Consider the following 16422-nt stretch of genomic DNA (forward strand, 5'->3'; position numbering starts at 1 on the left):
GGAACGGTTCGGTACGGTACGGTATAGGTTTGCTTTTCCACTGCATGGAACCGAACGGTACGGTACGGCTCTGAAAAAACAGTACCTACTCGATTGTGGTTCCAACAGGTACCAAACTGGTACCATATCCCACAATCCTTTGCATGCAGTCACTACTAGCCACTGATTGGTCAGAGAATCACACCCACCCCGTTGTTATCCCACCCACTTAACTTTAGTACTACTTTAGTGGAAAAGCAAACCTATACCGTACCGTACCGAACCGTTCCGACACTATACCATGCGGTACCGCAGTGGAAAAGCAAACCGGGCCAAGCAGGGCCGAGTAGAGCCGAGCCGGTACTAGCCGTTACTTGCAGTGGAAAAGGGCCATAAATGTCAGTGAAAGAAGACACAGAAACATTCACATGCACATTCATTTACACTTGGCTGGAGACACCTGGTGGCTGTTTATGGACATTGCACTTAATACGTTATTCCTTTGAGTTGCTTTGGCTGGTTGATGGTTATTGCACGTCTATGCACTTTATTGATTTGTTTTATATATTCTTTATTGTTAACATTTATGGAGCACAGTTATTAATCAATTGTTTCACTATATATAGACTAAAATTAGCCTCACAACAGGCTGCTCTAACTATTATCAGAAACAAATCTGTTTATTCACAGGTTGAGCTTCACCCTTATTATTATTTCTGGCTCTGTTCATGTAGTGTTGTCTGGGATCGCCCATGCGATTCCTGTGACTTGCAATGGCACCCCAAACACAGTGCGATTTTTCAGCGATTGTCGCCTGAGGAATCGTGGTAAAATCCCCCAAACAGAATTGCGAGACGCCTGTGGCCCCAAAAAAGTACAAAAACTTTCTGTTGGGCAACAGGCGTCCCGCGATTCTGTTTGCGGAATTTTACAGCGATTCGGCAGGTGACAATTGCGGCAAAATCACGCCATGTTTGGGAAGCTATTGCAAGGAATCGCACGGGCATCCCGCGATTGGCAATGACAGCAATATGTGAACGTAGCCTCTAAGGCCCTTTTCACACTTGTGTGACCTAAAAGTCGTGCGATTGTGCCTGATTTTTACTGGACTTGAAGCAATGCTTATGTCTATGGACCTCAAAACGCATCAAAGTTGGACCAAAGTAGTGCAGGGAATACTCTGAAGTCATTGCAACTTGAAGTCGCACAGATATGAACGGTACTCATTGGAAAATATTGGAGTACGACTTGTCATGTGACTTTGCAGCTCCAAATCGCAGGACAAGTCACACAAGTGTGAAAGTCAATAACCTGAAAGAAGAGCAGACATGAGGAAGTGACACCTCTCCAGCTCTGCTGTCATTGCAAGGTATTGAGGACAGACATAGCCAGGCTAGAAGCATTTTCACAACGGCAGCAGCTATGACTGAGACTGTCACACGTCTATACAGGGATCACACTCTCACTAAACCCCGCCTACACCATGGGACGGAGCTACTCCTCTGACACACGTGACTAGAGACGGGAAGAAACTACAAGTCCCGGCATCCTCTACGAGCTGACACACCCCCATGCGCCTGCGCAGCCGGTGAAGTCCTTGATCCAGGGGAGTCCAGGCTGGGAGGAGAGTGTCAGCTACGAGAGGAAAATGCAGAGCTGGAGCCGCGTGTGCTGTACTTTGGGCAAGGTAACCCGGCACACCGGGGGAGGAGGGGGTGGGGCGGACAGAGGCTTTATTACAGTGTGATAGGAAACACTTCTCCTACTATAACACACTGGGAACACCAAGCCTGGGCCTAGAACAACGAGCAGTGCCAGGACCTGAGGACCTCTCACATGACACTGACCTTCATCACACCTGTGGAGGGAGCACTCTGCACTTCTCTCCATGGCAGGATTTACTACAACTGTGCATGGTAGCCAATCAGATTCTTACTTCAGTTTGTTCAACTAAGCTTTGACCAAAAACCCTGGAAGCTGATTGGCTACCATGCACAGCTGCACCAGATTTTCCACTCTCCAGGTTTAATAACTCAACCCCAAAGCTCGCCATCTACTGCAGGCTGCCCCCCCCTCACATGTGCTCCTCATCACCTAATCCCATCATCCTTCTACTGGGTGATAAAAACTTCTCCAGTGACCACCATTAGCCCCTCTAAAGCCCACATTCTCAGTCAGGGGTCATCCAAAGACTGTTAGGGGTTCCTCCAGCTACTTCTACCTCTCTGATAAGTAATCACTGACACCGGACATCTTTAAAGTTATGTGTAGGGGGCAGACTTCGCTCTGACCACCAATGTAAGGGGGACTTTTCTACTGACCGCCATTGCAAGGAGGTCGGTCTTCTACATAGATCACTAACATAAGAGGGCCCTTTTCCACTGACTGCCTGCTGGGGGGTCTTCTCCACTGACCACCAATGTAAGGGGGTATTCTACACAGATCACATGTAAGGAAGTCCTTCTCCACTGATCACCAATGTAAGGGGGTATTCTATACAGATCACATGCGTAAGGAAGTCCTTCTCCACTACCCACCAATGTAAGGGGGTATTCTACTCAGATCACATATGTAAGGAAGTCCTTCTCCACTGCCCACCAATTTAAGGGGGTATTCTACACAGATTAAATGCGTAAGGAAGTCCTTCTCCGCTACCCACCAATGTAAGGGGGTATTCTACACAGATCACATGCGTAAGGAAGTCCTCCGCTACCCACCAATGTAAGGGGGTATTCTACACAGATTAAATGCGTAAGGAAGTCCTTCTCCGCTACCCACCAATGTAAGGGGGTATTCTACACAGATCACATATGTAAGGAAGTCCTTCTCCACTGCCCACCAATTTAAGGGGGTATTCTACACAGATTAAATGCGTAAGGAAGTCCTTCTCCGCTACCCACCAATGTAAGGGGGTATTCTACACAGATCACATGCGTAAGGAAGTCCTCCGCTACCCACCAATGTAAGGGGGTATTCTACACAGATTAAATGCGTAAGGAAGTCCTTCTTCGCTACCCACCAATGTAAGGGGGTATTCTACACAGATCACATATGTAAAGAAGTCCTTCTCCACTACCCACCAATGTAAGGGGGTATTTTACACAGATCACATATGTAAAGAAGTCCTTCTCTGCTGAGCAACAATGTAAAGGGGTATTCTACACAGAACACATATGTAAGGAAGCCCTTCTCTACTACCCACCAATGTAAGGGGGTATTCTACACAGATCACATGTAAGGAAGTCCTTCTCCACTGTCCACCAATGTAAGGGGGTATTCTACACAGATCACATGCGTAAGGAAGTCCTCCGCTACCCACCAATGTAAGGGGGTATTCTACACAGATTAAATGCGTAAGAAAGTCCTTCTCCGCTACCCACCAATGTAAGGGGGTATTCTACACAGATCACATATGTAAGGAAGTCCTTCTCCACTGCCCACCAATTTAAGGGGGTATTCTACACAGATTAAATGCGTAAGGAAGTCCTTCTCCGCTACCCACCAATGTAAGGGGGTATTCTACACAGATTAAATGCGTAAGGAAGTCCTTCTCCGCTACCCACCAATGTAAGGGGGTATTCTACACAGATCACATGCGTAAGGAAGTCCTCCGCTACCCACCAATGTAAGGGGGTATTCTACACAGATTAAATGCGTAAGGAAGTCCTTCTTCGCTACCCACCAATGTAAGGGGGTATTCTACACAGATCACATATGTAAGGAAGTCCTCCGCTACCCACCAATGTAAGGGGGTATTCTACACAGATTAAATGCGTAAGGAAGTCCTTCTTCGCTACCCACCAATGTAAGGGGGTATTCTACACAGATCACATATGTAAAGAAGTCCTTCTCCACTACCCACCAATGTAAGGGGGTATTTTACACAGATCACATATGTAAAGAAGTCCTTCTCTGCTGAGCAACAATGTAAAGGGGTATTCTACACAGAACACATATGTAAGGAAGCCCTTCTCTACTACCCACCAATGTAAGGGGGTATTCTACACAGATCACATGTAAGGAAGTCCTTCTCCGCTACCCACCAATGTAAGGGGGTATTCTACACAGATCACATATGTAAGGAAGTCCTTCTCCACTGCCCACCAATTTAAGGGGGTATTCTACACAGATTAAATGCGTAAGGAAGTCCTTCTCCGCTACCCACCAATGTAAGGGGGTATTCTACACAGATCACATGCGTAAGGAAGTCCTCCGCTACCCACCAATGTAAGGGGGTATTCTACACAGATTAAATGCGTAAGGAAGTCCTTCTCCGCTACCCACCAATGTAAGGGGGTATTCTACACAGATCACATATGTAAGGAAGTCCTTCTCCACTGCCCACCAATTTAAGGGGGTATTCTACACAGATTAAATGCGTAAGGAAGTCCTTCTCCGCTACCCACCAATGTAAGGGGGTATTCTACACAGATCACATGCGTAAGGAAGTCCTCCGCTACCCACCAATGTAAGGGGGTATTCTACACAGATTAAATGCGTAAGGAAGTCCTTCTTCGCTACCCACCAATGTAAGGGGGTATTCTACACAGATCACATATGTAAAGAAGTCCTTCTCCACTACCCACCAATGTAAGGGGGTATTTTACACAGATCACATATGTAAAGAAGTCCTTCTCTGCTGAGCAACAATGTAAAGGGGTATTCTACACAGAACACATATGTAAGGAAGCCCTTCTCTACTACCCACCAATGTAAGGGGGTATTCTACACAGATCACATGTAAGGAAGTCCTTCTCCACTGTCCACCAATGTAAGGGGGTATTCTACACAGATCACATGCGTAAGGAAGTCCTCCGCTACCCACCAATGTAAGGGGGTATTCTACACAGATTAAATGCGTAAGAAAGTCCTTCTCCGCTACCCACCAATGTAAGGGGGTATTCTACACAGATCACATATGTAAGGAAGTCCTTCTCCACTGCCCACCAATTTAAGGGGGTATTCTACACAGATTAAATGCGTAAGGAAGTCCTTCTCCGCTACCCACCAATGTAAGGGGGTATTCTACACAGATTAAATGCGTAAGGAAGTCCTTCTCCGCTACCCACCAATGTAAGGGGGTATTCTACACAGATCACATGCGTAAGGAAGTCCTCCGCTACCCACCAATGTAAGGGGGTATTCTACACAGATTAAATGCGTAAGGAAGTCCTTCTTCGCTACCCACCAATGTAAGGGGGTATTCTACACAGATCACATATGTAAGGAAGTCCTCCGCTACCCACCAATGTAAGGGGGTATTCTACACAGATTAAATGCGTAAGGAAGTCCTTCTTCGCTACCCACCAATGTAAGGGGGTATTCTACACAGATCACATATGTAAAGAAGTCCTTCTCCACTACCCACCAATGTAAGGGGGTATTTTACACAGATCACATATGTAAAGAAGTCCTTCTCTGCTGAGCAACAATGTAAAGGGGTATTCTACACAGAACACATATGTAAGGAAGCCCTTCTCTACTACCCACCAATGTAAGGGGGTATTCTACACAGATCACATGTAAGGAAGTCCTTCTCCGCTACCCACCAATGTAAGGGGGTATTCTACACAGATCACATATGTAAGGAAGTCCTTCTCCACTGCCCACCAATTTAAGGGGGTATTCTACACAGATTAAATGCGTAAGGAAGTCCTTCTCCGCTACCCACCAATGTAAGGGGGTATTCTACACAGATTAAATGCGTAAGGAAGTCCTTCTCCGCTACCCACCAATGTAAGGGGGTATTCTACACAGATCACATGCGTAAGGAAGTCCTCCGCTACCCACCAATGTAAGGGGGTATTCTACACAGATTAAATGCGTAAGGAAGTCCTTCTTCGCTACCCACCAATGTAAGGGGGTATTCTACACAGATCACATGCGTAAGGAAGTCCTCCGCTACCCACCAATGTAAGGGGGTATTCTACACAGATTAAATGCGTAAGGAAGTCCTTCTTCGCTACCCACCAATGTAAGGGGGTATTCTACACAGATCACATATGTAAGGAAGTCCTCCGCTACCCACCAATGTAAGGGGGTATTCTACACAGATTAAATGCGTAAGGAAGTCCTTCTTCGCTACCCACCAATGTAAGGGGGTATTCTACACAGATCACATATGTAAAGAAGTCCTTCTCCACTACCCACCAATGTAAGGGGGTATTTTACACAGATCACATATGTAAAGAAGTCCTTCTCTGCTGAGCAACAATGTAAAGGGGTATTCTACACAGAACACATATGTAAGGAAGCCCTTCTCTACTACCCACCAATGTAAGGGGGTATTCTACACAGATCACATGTAAGGAAGTCCTTCTCCGCTACCCACCAATGTAAGGGGGTATTCTACACAGATCACATATGTAAGGAAGTCCTTCTCCACTGCCCACCAATTTAAGGGGGTATTCTACACAGATCACATGCATAAGGAAGTCCTCCGCTACCCACCAATGTAAGGGGGTATTCTACACAGATTAAATGCGTAAGGAAGTCCTTCTCCGCTACCCACCAATGTAAGGGGGTATTCTACACAGATCACATGCGTAAGGAAGTCCTCCGCTACCCACCAATGTAAGGGGGTATTCTACACAGATTAAATGCGTAAGGAAGTCCTTCTTCGCTACCCACCAATGTAAGGGGGTATTCTACACAGATCACATATGTAAAGAAGTCCTTCTCCACTACCCACCAATGTAAGGGGGTATTTTACACAGATCACATATGTAAAGAAGTCCTTCTCTGCTGAGCAACAATGTAAAGGGGTATTCTACACAGAACACATATGTAAGGAAGCCCTTCTCTACTACCCACCAATGTAAGGGGGTATTCTACACAGATCACATGCGTAAGGAAGTCCTTCTCCACTGTCCACCAATGTAAGGGGGTATTCTACACAGATCACATGCGTAAGGAAGTCCTCCGCTACCCACCAATGTAAGGGGGTATTCTACACAGATTAAATGCGTAAGGAAGTCCTTCTTCGCTACCCACCAATGTAAGGGGGTATTTTACACAGATCACATATGTAAAGAAGTCCTTCTCTGCTGAGCAACAATGTAAAGGGGTATTCTACACAGAACACATATGTAAGGAAGCCCTTCTCTACTATCCACCAATGTAAGGGGGTATTCTACACAGATCACATGCGTAAGGAAGTCCTTCTCCACTGTCCACCAATGTAAGGGGGTATTCTACACAGATCACATGCGTAAGGAAGTCCTCCGCTACCCACCAATGTAAGGGGGTATTCTACACAGATTAAATGCATAAGGAAGTCCTTCTTCGCTACCCACCAATGTAAGGGGGTATTTTACACAGATCACATATGTAAAGAAGTCCTTCTCTGCTGAGCAACAATGTAAAGGGGTATTCTACACAGAACACATATGTAAGGAAGCCCTTCTCTACTACCCACCAATGTAAGGGGGTATTCTACACAGATCACATGCGTAAGGAAGTCCTCCGCTACCCACCAATGTAAGGGGGTATTCTACACAGATTAAATGCGTAAGGAAGTCCTTCTTCGCTACCCACCAATGTAAGGGGGTATTCTACACAGATCACATATGTAAAGAAGTCCTCCTCTGCTGAGCAACAATGTAAAGGGGTATTCTACACAGAACACATATGTAAGGAAGCCCTTCTCTACTACCCACCAATGTAAGGGGGTATTCTACACAGATCACATGCGTAAGGAAGCCCTTCTCCTCTACCCACCATTGTAAGGGGGTATTTTACACAAATCACATGCGTAAGGAACCCCTTCTACACTGATCACCACTGTAAGCGTATTTTACGCAGATTACATATGTACAGAAGTCCTTCTCCAATGCCCACCAATGTAAGGGGGTATTCTACACAGATCACGAGTAAGGAGGTCCTTCTCCGCTGACCACCAATGTAAGGGGGTATTCTTCACTGATAACATGTAAGGAAGTCCTCCTTCACTGATCACCTGTGTAAGGAAGGCCTCCTCCACTGATCACATGTGTAAGGAAGGCCTCCTCCACTGATCACATGTGTAAGGAAGTCCCCCTCCACTGATCACATGTTTAAGGAAGTCCTCCTTTACTGATCACATGTGTAAGGAAGTCCTCCTTTACTGATCACATGTGTAAGGAAGTCCTCCTTTACTGATCACATGTGTAAGGAAGGCCTCCTCCACTGATCACATGTGTAAGGAAGGCCTCCTCCACTGATCACATGTGTAAGGAAGGCCTCCTCCACTGATCACATGTGTAAGGAAGTCCTCCTCCACTGATCACATGTGTAAGGAAGTCTTCCTCCACTGATCACATGTGTAAGGAAGTCCTCCTCCACTGATCACATGTGTAAGGAAGTCCTCCTTTACTGATCACATGTGTAAGGAAGTCCTCCTTTACTGATCACATGTGTAAGGAAGTCCTCCTCCACTGATCACATGTGTAAGGAAGTCCTCCTCCACTGATCACATGTTTAAGGAAGTCCTCCTTTACTGATCACATGTGTAAGGAAGTCCTCCTTTACTGATCACATGTGTAAGGAAGTCCTCCTTTACTGATCACATGTGTAAGGAAGGCCTCCTCCACTGATCACATGTGTAAGGAAGGCCTCCTCCACTGATCACATGTGTAAGGAAGGCCTCCTCCACTGATCACATGTGTAAGGAAGTCCTCCTCCACTGATCACATGTGTAAGGAAGTCCTCCTCCACTGATCACATGTGTAAGGAAGTCCTCCTCCACTGATCACATGTGTAAGGAAGTCCTCCTTTACTGATCACATGTGTAAGGAAGTCTTCCTCCACTGATCACATGTGTAAGGAAGTCTTCCTCCACTGATCACATGTGTAAGGAAGTCCTCCTCCACTGATCACATGTGTAAGGAAGTCCTCCTTTACTGATCACATGTGTAAGGAAGTCCTCCTTTACTGATCACATGTGTAAGGAAGTCCTCCTCCACTGATCACATGTGTAAGGAAGTCCTCCTCCACTGATCACATGTGTAAGGAAGTCCTCCTCCACTGATCACATGTGTAAGAGAGCCCTTCTCCACTGATCACATGTGTAAGAGAGCCCTTCTCCACTGCCCACCAGTGTAAGTGGGAATTCTACACAGATCACATACAGTATCTCACAAAAGTGAGGACACCACTCACATTGTTGTAAATATTTTATTATATCTTTTCATGTGACAACTCTGAAGAAATAACTTTGCTACAATGTAAAGTAGTGAGTGTACAGCTTGTATAACAGTGTAAATTTGCTGTCCCTTCAAGGTAACTCAACACACAGCCATTAATGTCTAAACTTCAACAAGTTTGCTGAAAGTTCTCCAAATGCTTTTTCAAATCTTGCTATTCATATTGCTCTTATACAAGGTGAAGCCCACGTGAAACAGCCTTGAAGTCTAGATCCATCAATTTTTCAGATGGATCCATACTGAACCACAATGAATGTCTCTGGCCTCTTTCACACTGACGCCTTCCATTCCGATCAGCAGATGATCTGTCCGCTGATCCTCTGCCGATCACAGGGGGTGCAGATAATCGGTTTGTGTCTGCTCAGTCTCTGCAGAGTGAGTGCAGACAGGCCTCACTCTGCTGTGTGAATGCCTGGAGTAAAAGGGCTTCGCTGTCTGGTTTACACCTGTCTACCTCTGATCTGATCCACACAAATGAAAGAGGATGCTGTTGTCCTCTATTTTTTCTGTAGTAGCCTGGTTGGACCCAGAAGTAGGCGGGAGTAAACAGACATAAGTCAGTTTACACGGGCTGGTCCATAGAAATGCATGGACCTTCCAAATAAGTCCGCCTGAAAAGCTGACTTGATCGGATTGCCCATGTGAAACGGCTGTATGGTTGGGTGGGTGTAAACGCATGATCATCCCTGTCCATTCCCGGTCCCCTTTTTTAAATGGAATGAGGCTGCATTCTATTCTATTCAGACAGATCTGACTGGATGTACACGGAAGCCATCGGCTTCCATCGGTTTAATTTAGATCTGTTTTTAGGCAAGAAACATTTTTTTTTTTTATACTTTTGTAACCTATGATTGGTCTCTGCCACAACTTAGAAAAAAACAGCTGTAGACTGATGTAAACTGATGTTAATTAAATTTGTTTTCTTTCAAAAAACATGACTGAACGGATGACGTGAAAGGAGCTTTAGGGTCACTTCTACACTGATTACCAATGTAAGGGGGTTTTCTCCATGGACCACCACTGTAAGGGCCACTTCTACACTGATCAGTGTAAGGGGGATCCTCTCCACTAACCACCAATGTAAGAATGATCCTTTCTACTGACTAAAAATGTAAGGGGACACATCTCCATGGACCACCAATGTAGGGGTCACTTCCACCGTGATCACCAATGTAAGGGGGATCTTCTCCACAGGCCACCAATGTAAGGGGGATCTTCTCCACAGCGATCACCAATGTAAGGGGGGTCTTCTCCACAGGCCATCAATGTAAGGGGGATCTTCTCCACAGCGATCACCAATGTAAGGGGGATCTTCTCCACAGCGATCACCAATGTAAGGGGGGTCTTCTCCACAGCGATCACCAATGTAAGGGGGATCTTCTCCACAGCGATCACCAATGTAAGGGGGGTCTTCTCCACAGGTCACCAATGTAAGGGGGATCTTCTCCACAGCGATCACCAATGTAAGGGGGGTCTTCTCCACAGGCCACCAATGTAAGGGGGATCTTCTCCACAGCGATCACCAATGTAAGGGGGGTCTTCTCCACAGCGATCACCAATGTAAGGGGGATCTTCTCCACAGCGATCACCAATGTAAGGGGGGTCTTCTCCACAGGTCACCAATGTAAGGGGGATCTTCTCCACAGCGATCACCAATGTAAGGGGGGTCTTCTCCACAGGCCACCAATGTAAGGGGGATCTTCTCCACAGCGATCACCAATGTAAGGGGGGTCTTCTCCACAGCGATCACCAATGTAAGGGGGATCTTCTCCACAGCGATCACCAATGTAAGGGGGGTCTTCTCCACAGGCCACCAATGTAAGGGGGATCTTCTCCACAGCGATCACCAATGTAAGGGGGGTCTTCTCCACAGGCCACCAATGTAAGGGGGATCTTCTCCACAGGCCACCAATGTAAGGGGGATCTTCTCCACAGGCCACCAATGTAAGGGGGATCTTCTCCACAGGCCACCAATGTAAGGGAAATCTTTTCCACATATCGATACTTCTACATTGAACAGCCTTGTAAGGAGGATTTTCTTCACAAACTACCAATGTAAAATGGGTCTTACCCCCCCCCCCCCCCCCCCCACAGATCTCTAATGTAAAAGGGCCCTTCTCTACTGACCACAAAAGTAGGGGGATTCTACAATTCTCTCTGGATTTTGCTGGATGTCCGCCACCATGAAATGGGGTGGGCTCCATTTGACTTTCTGCAGCTTGTGATGCACATTATGAGAAGCTCACAGTGTACAGTGAAATCAGAGTAAGCAATTTCAGTATAGAAGTTGGGCCTGTACAACTAACTGTAAGGCTGGAATTCAACTTTCGAGTCTTCCGTGGCTAGTTCTGCAAAGAAAGGTGAGCTAGAATTCTTATACAGCCATGTATAAAACAGAGATCAAATTTTAGGGTGAGTTTGGCTGAAGCTTAAAGTGGAACTTTAGTCAGTCCTGCTATATGACTTCAGGCTGGCCCCTTTTGCAGGTATAGCTACGTAGAGCAAAAAATAAGTCCCTATACTGTTTAAAATCCAGCAATACACGGTTCCACATTTCTCTGCACATGCTCAGTTGCTCCCCATTTTTGGGCACTGCTGAGATTATAGAGGCCGATCTTAACCCTCCTATCCTTACAGCAAGGAAGCTGCTTCTGTTTGAACTGCAGCTGCCATGGTGCTGTACATGTGATCAGGTATGATAACAGCCATTTGGTGGTTTGACAGTTTGGTTGAGGAAACAAGCAAATGTGACAGTTACATTCCTGGAATCCTTGGATTGCTAACTGTTTTTTTTTAAACAAACAGCAAAATGGCAGCCTCCAGCAAGAAGAAACCGGAACAATGTTAGAGACAATTTACAGCACACACTAATGTTGGTAGCATAATTATTATTGTGGAATGTATGAACAAACCTTGCTAAACAAAGTTATTTTCTATCAAGTTTTTTTATGGGTAAAGTTCCGGCTTTAAGATGATACGTCCTTCAGTGTAGAATAGCAATGACTTTCTTACACGTTGCCAGCAAAGTGGGATATATTTTTGCTTTGAATAAATCATGTAATTTAAAGGGAATCATCCCTAAGCTTAAAAAAACAATGGGAAATATTGCAGCTGTTCCATAATTTGATAAAAGCATTGTTTTTTTAAATGCCTTTTCTAATTAAAAAAAAAAAGTGATTTAATTTAAATGTATGGTTCTGTGCAATTAAAGCATTTGACTTTTTTGTTTTTATTATTTAGAAGGCTCACATCAGTCATCTCACCCCTGGACTGAAAAGAATATGTGCTGTGCCACTCCGTACCTATGCAGACCAAGCCTGTAAGTTATGTTTCTTTCTCCTTAAATGTTTGCACATATTGTACTTTTATAGCTGCTAGACTCACAATTTTACGTCTTTGGAAATCTAATATCACTCCTAACTTATCTTAGGTAATAGTCTGAATGCCCAAGGTAATTTTGAACTAACACTAGCATACAAAACGTATAAAATTAGTAGTGAAAAGTCCACAGAGGGACAAGGGGGGGGGGGGGGATTGGGACTATGTGATATCAAATATAGAAAATGTAATACAGAGTAAATGTAAATATTGAAAATTATTATTCTAAAAAAGAGATTTTTTTATTGATCCAAAACGCAGTAAAATACATCAATGAAAGATCATTGTCGGGTAAAATAAAAAACCATGAAAGCATACAAGAGGACTATATATATATATATATATATATATATATATATATATATATATATATATATATATATATATATATATATATATATATATATAATCTATATCTCAAAAGAGATAACCATACAACATTTAAATGGAAAATAAAGCAACAATGATAAAGCAAAATACGACATCCCATCAAACACTACTTGCAGTGAATAAATCAACATATAAAGAAATCTGTATATATGTTCAGGAAACCAACTGTGTCTCAGAGACTCCAAGAGGACCTCAATGGGATGATAGCCAGGGTTCCCAAAACCGCATAAGGGATCAAGAAGCAAAAAGACGACAGGGTCTCAAATTCTGGAAATTTAAAAATTACAAAAAAAAAATGATATATTGTAGTGCACAAAGGAGGCACCAAAGGTGTCTCAAATATGAACCAAAACCTCTATGAAAAATAAAACTGCACCAAATAGAAGCCAAAACCTCTATAAGGGGAAAAAAATATTTACATTTCCAATCTATTACATTTTTTCTTTATTTGGAATTGCATAGTCCCAATTCCCCCCTTGGCCCTCTGTGGACTTTTCACTATATTTTCAGCTACCCCCCCCCTTTTTTTTCGTATTAATACTTTCAAATTTTGGAACCTACTGTAGCTTTTTGGATTATAAAATTAGTAAATGTAAAGCACAATGGCAAACATGGCTTTCTCATCCTAAGACTGGCAAAACATGGGTTGAATTTCGAAAGAATTTTCTTGCAAAAATCTTATCTAAGAATCATTTTTTCCAATTTCACACCATTAGTGGGCCACAGCAATGGCTAATTTTCGTGCGGTCATCGAATTTGAGTGATCAGGCATGTTGGAATTATTTTGAAAAACAAACGATTTTCTAATCAATGCTGGGAGAATTGTGTGAGAAATATATTCGAAAAAGAAATGCGCACGAGTGCAAGAAAAAAGAAAATTCCCAGAAAGAAAGGAAGATTACCAGCCACAAAAATTCTTTTCTGTATCAATATGAGGTGAAATTAAAGGCTTGGTCAAATTTCAAAATCAATGGTGGCACCATCGAATCACAAAACACACAATTTCTGATTTTCGAACTTTGACCCATGTATGGCCAGCCTAAAGCCTCGTACACACGCACCGATGTTGGCCGACCGATCGGCCGTCTTCTGTCCGGTGTTGTTGTGTTGGTTGAAATGTGCTCTAGACTGCACACGAATTTTGTCGACCAACAACAACCAACTGCAGAAGTGATGTCATGTGCTGGTCTACTTTCCGTGTGTTTTTTCTTCTCTGAGCATGCCCAATCTTGCTCATCTGACTTTTGTCGGCCGAAATCTGTACTGACTGACGAACAATTGGCCGTTCTGGTGACGGCCAACAAAAATTTTATAGCATGCACACCAGATTTTGTTCGGCCGAAAAGTCGCAGTCGGTTGTCGGAAGCATCATACTAACAAGCCGATAATCGGACGTTGGCCGAAAATTTACGGCCAACAATCGGTGCGTGTGTACGAGGCTTTAGGCGTTAAAACAAGTAAGGCCTCATGTACACTACAGCTGCTAAACTGAAGTTCAGGAGCAGTTGGGCGTTTTATTTTTGCAGCCCCTGAACTCTCCTCTGTTATCTTAGGCCCCTTTCACACAGGCGGACTGTTCAGATCCGCCTGTCTGTTTTTCAGGCGGATCTGAACGGACGCCCCATGCACCTCTATGGGGCATCGGATGTCAGCGGTGACATGTCTGCTGACATCCGATCCGTCAAATCTGGATGGATTGGAAACCCTATTTTTTTATCAGTCCTGCGGATCGGATGAGAACGGACAGACGGTCCGTTCTCATCCAATTCCCTCATAGAGAACAGCGGAGGCCGGACAGCTGTGTCTCCGTCTCCGCACACAGCTCGGAAAAACAGCTGCCATCCGCCTGCTCAGCGGGGGAGAAAAACGGAGTTCGCCAACGGACTCCCCTGTGTGAAAGGGGCCTTAGGCTTCTTGCACACTGGTTTCTTGTAAACGCTGTTTATCCTGACAGGAGAAAATCGACGTTATAAACTCACCTCCACTGCATTTTTTTCAAAACAGTCTAGGTGAGTTTATCAGAGTTAAAGAGTTTGAAGTTTATTCATTTCATTGGCCAGATTTTTAATTTTATTTTTGCCATTGAAATAAACACTGAGGTGCTAAACGTGTCCAGATTTTGAGAGTTCAGCGGTTTTTGTGGTCAGAAGATCTGCTTTTGAACGAGTTTTTAGGGTGTTCAGACAACAGCCCGTAAACTTCCCTGCTGATAAACTGCTAAAAACATCCATGTGAACACATAGGGCTAACACAGAGGGCTGTTAAAAAACACTCAAACTTACAAAACCATGACATAACAGCAGCAGTGTGCATGAGGCCCTATGTGTACATGTACACTCAGTCATTTATAGTAGTTTAGAGGCAGTTGAGGTTACAGGCTTTTTTTTTTTTTTTTTTAAAAAGCAGAAAAATCGCGTTCAGCTGTAGTTTACCAGCATTTCAAAAGTCAAATGCTAGTAAACGGGATAAACCGCGTTTATGTGCGTTTGCATTTATAAGTGTTTTTTAAAGGGGAAAACATTTGTGGTTATTTTTTAACAAAAATGTTAAAAAAAAAAACACAAATTTCACCACTTACTTTTAACCTGCATCAATGGATGAGTCCAGGAGTGACAAACTCTGGTCCTCTTACGCAATTTTCAACGTCTGGGAGCAATGTCGGGAGCATTTCCTCACATGGTCATGATGGGATCCATAGTGAAAGCACAAAAAAATAAGACCGCTATTTACAAACACACTGTTCTCACAATGGCTGAAAGGGTTAATAATTTTCATGCATTGTGTGGATTTGGGAGGGTCTCCTGGGGATTTCTTTAAAAAACGCTTCTAACCTCAACTGCTACTAAAATCGCATAAACGCAGTATGTAAAAGCTATACTGTAAAACGTACATTTTTCACTGTCAGTTTTCAGCGCTCAGAAAAGGTTTTTAACTGCCCTGTGTGCTTTAAAAAACCTAATCTTACTCTTTCACTGCTGTTTATTGATGGTGAATTAATCTTCCATTGGGATTTTGTGTGGCTCTTCTACTGGTTATTCTTTGTATGTGAAATATCACTTTTTGTATTTCTATATTTTAATAGGGTACCTGTTACAGTCTGAGCCCTACTGGGGTAGCGGATATATTTTTTATTTTTTTTCTGATCTGCTTATCCCTGTAAACCTGTTGGTTACTAACATTGGATTACTTTTTCATGTTTGTTTTGATTACAACATTTAATAAAAACTTTACTGTATATAAAAAATGTATTTACAAATGGTTTCCTATGAACAGCATAGCTTGAATCAAACTTTTTGAGGAAACCTAGATGGTTAGACAGAAACGTGAGTGCTTTGCTTTTGGTATACTGTGTGAAACACATCCGGCAATACACTAGAGCAGGGGTGGCGAACAAGTTCGACAAAAGGAGCCAAAATTTTAAACTGTGAGAGTCAGAGAGCCACACCACGCAGTGACCTGCCAAAACAGACAAACACACATAAATGTCCCCCAT

At 43.8% G+C, this 16422-nt stretch overlaps 1 protein-coding gene across 1 annotated transcript in view; it reads left to right on the forward strand.

Moving 5' to 3' along the window:
* Positions 1-1508: 1508 nt before the first annotated feature.
* The window catches only part of DLD (dihydrolipoamide dehydrogenase), a 51896-nt gene continuing 36982 nt past the window's right edge, over positions 1509-16422 (forward strand). The window contains exons 1-2 of the mRNA XM_082257141.1: positions 1509-1666; positions 12402-12480. Coding sequence (XP_082113267.1) covers positions 1628-1666; positions 12402-12480 — 118 coding nt within the window. The 5' untranslated portion in view covers positions 1509-1627. The remainder of the gene's footprint in view (positions 1667-12401; positions 12481-16422) is intronic.

Source organism: Pelophylax lessonae (genome assembly GCF_965119305.1).
Source record: "Pelophylax lessonae genome assembly, chromosome: 4".
NCBI classification, from domain to species: domain Eukaryota; kingdom Metazoa; phylum Chordata; class Amphibia; order Anura; family Ranidae; genus Pelophylax; species Pelophylax lessonae.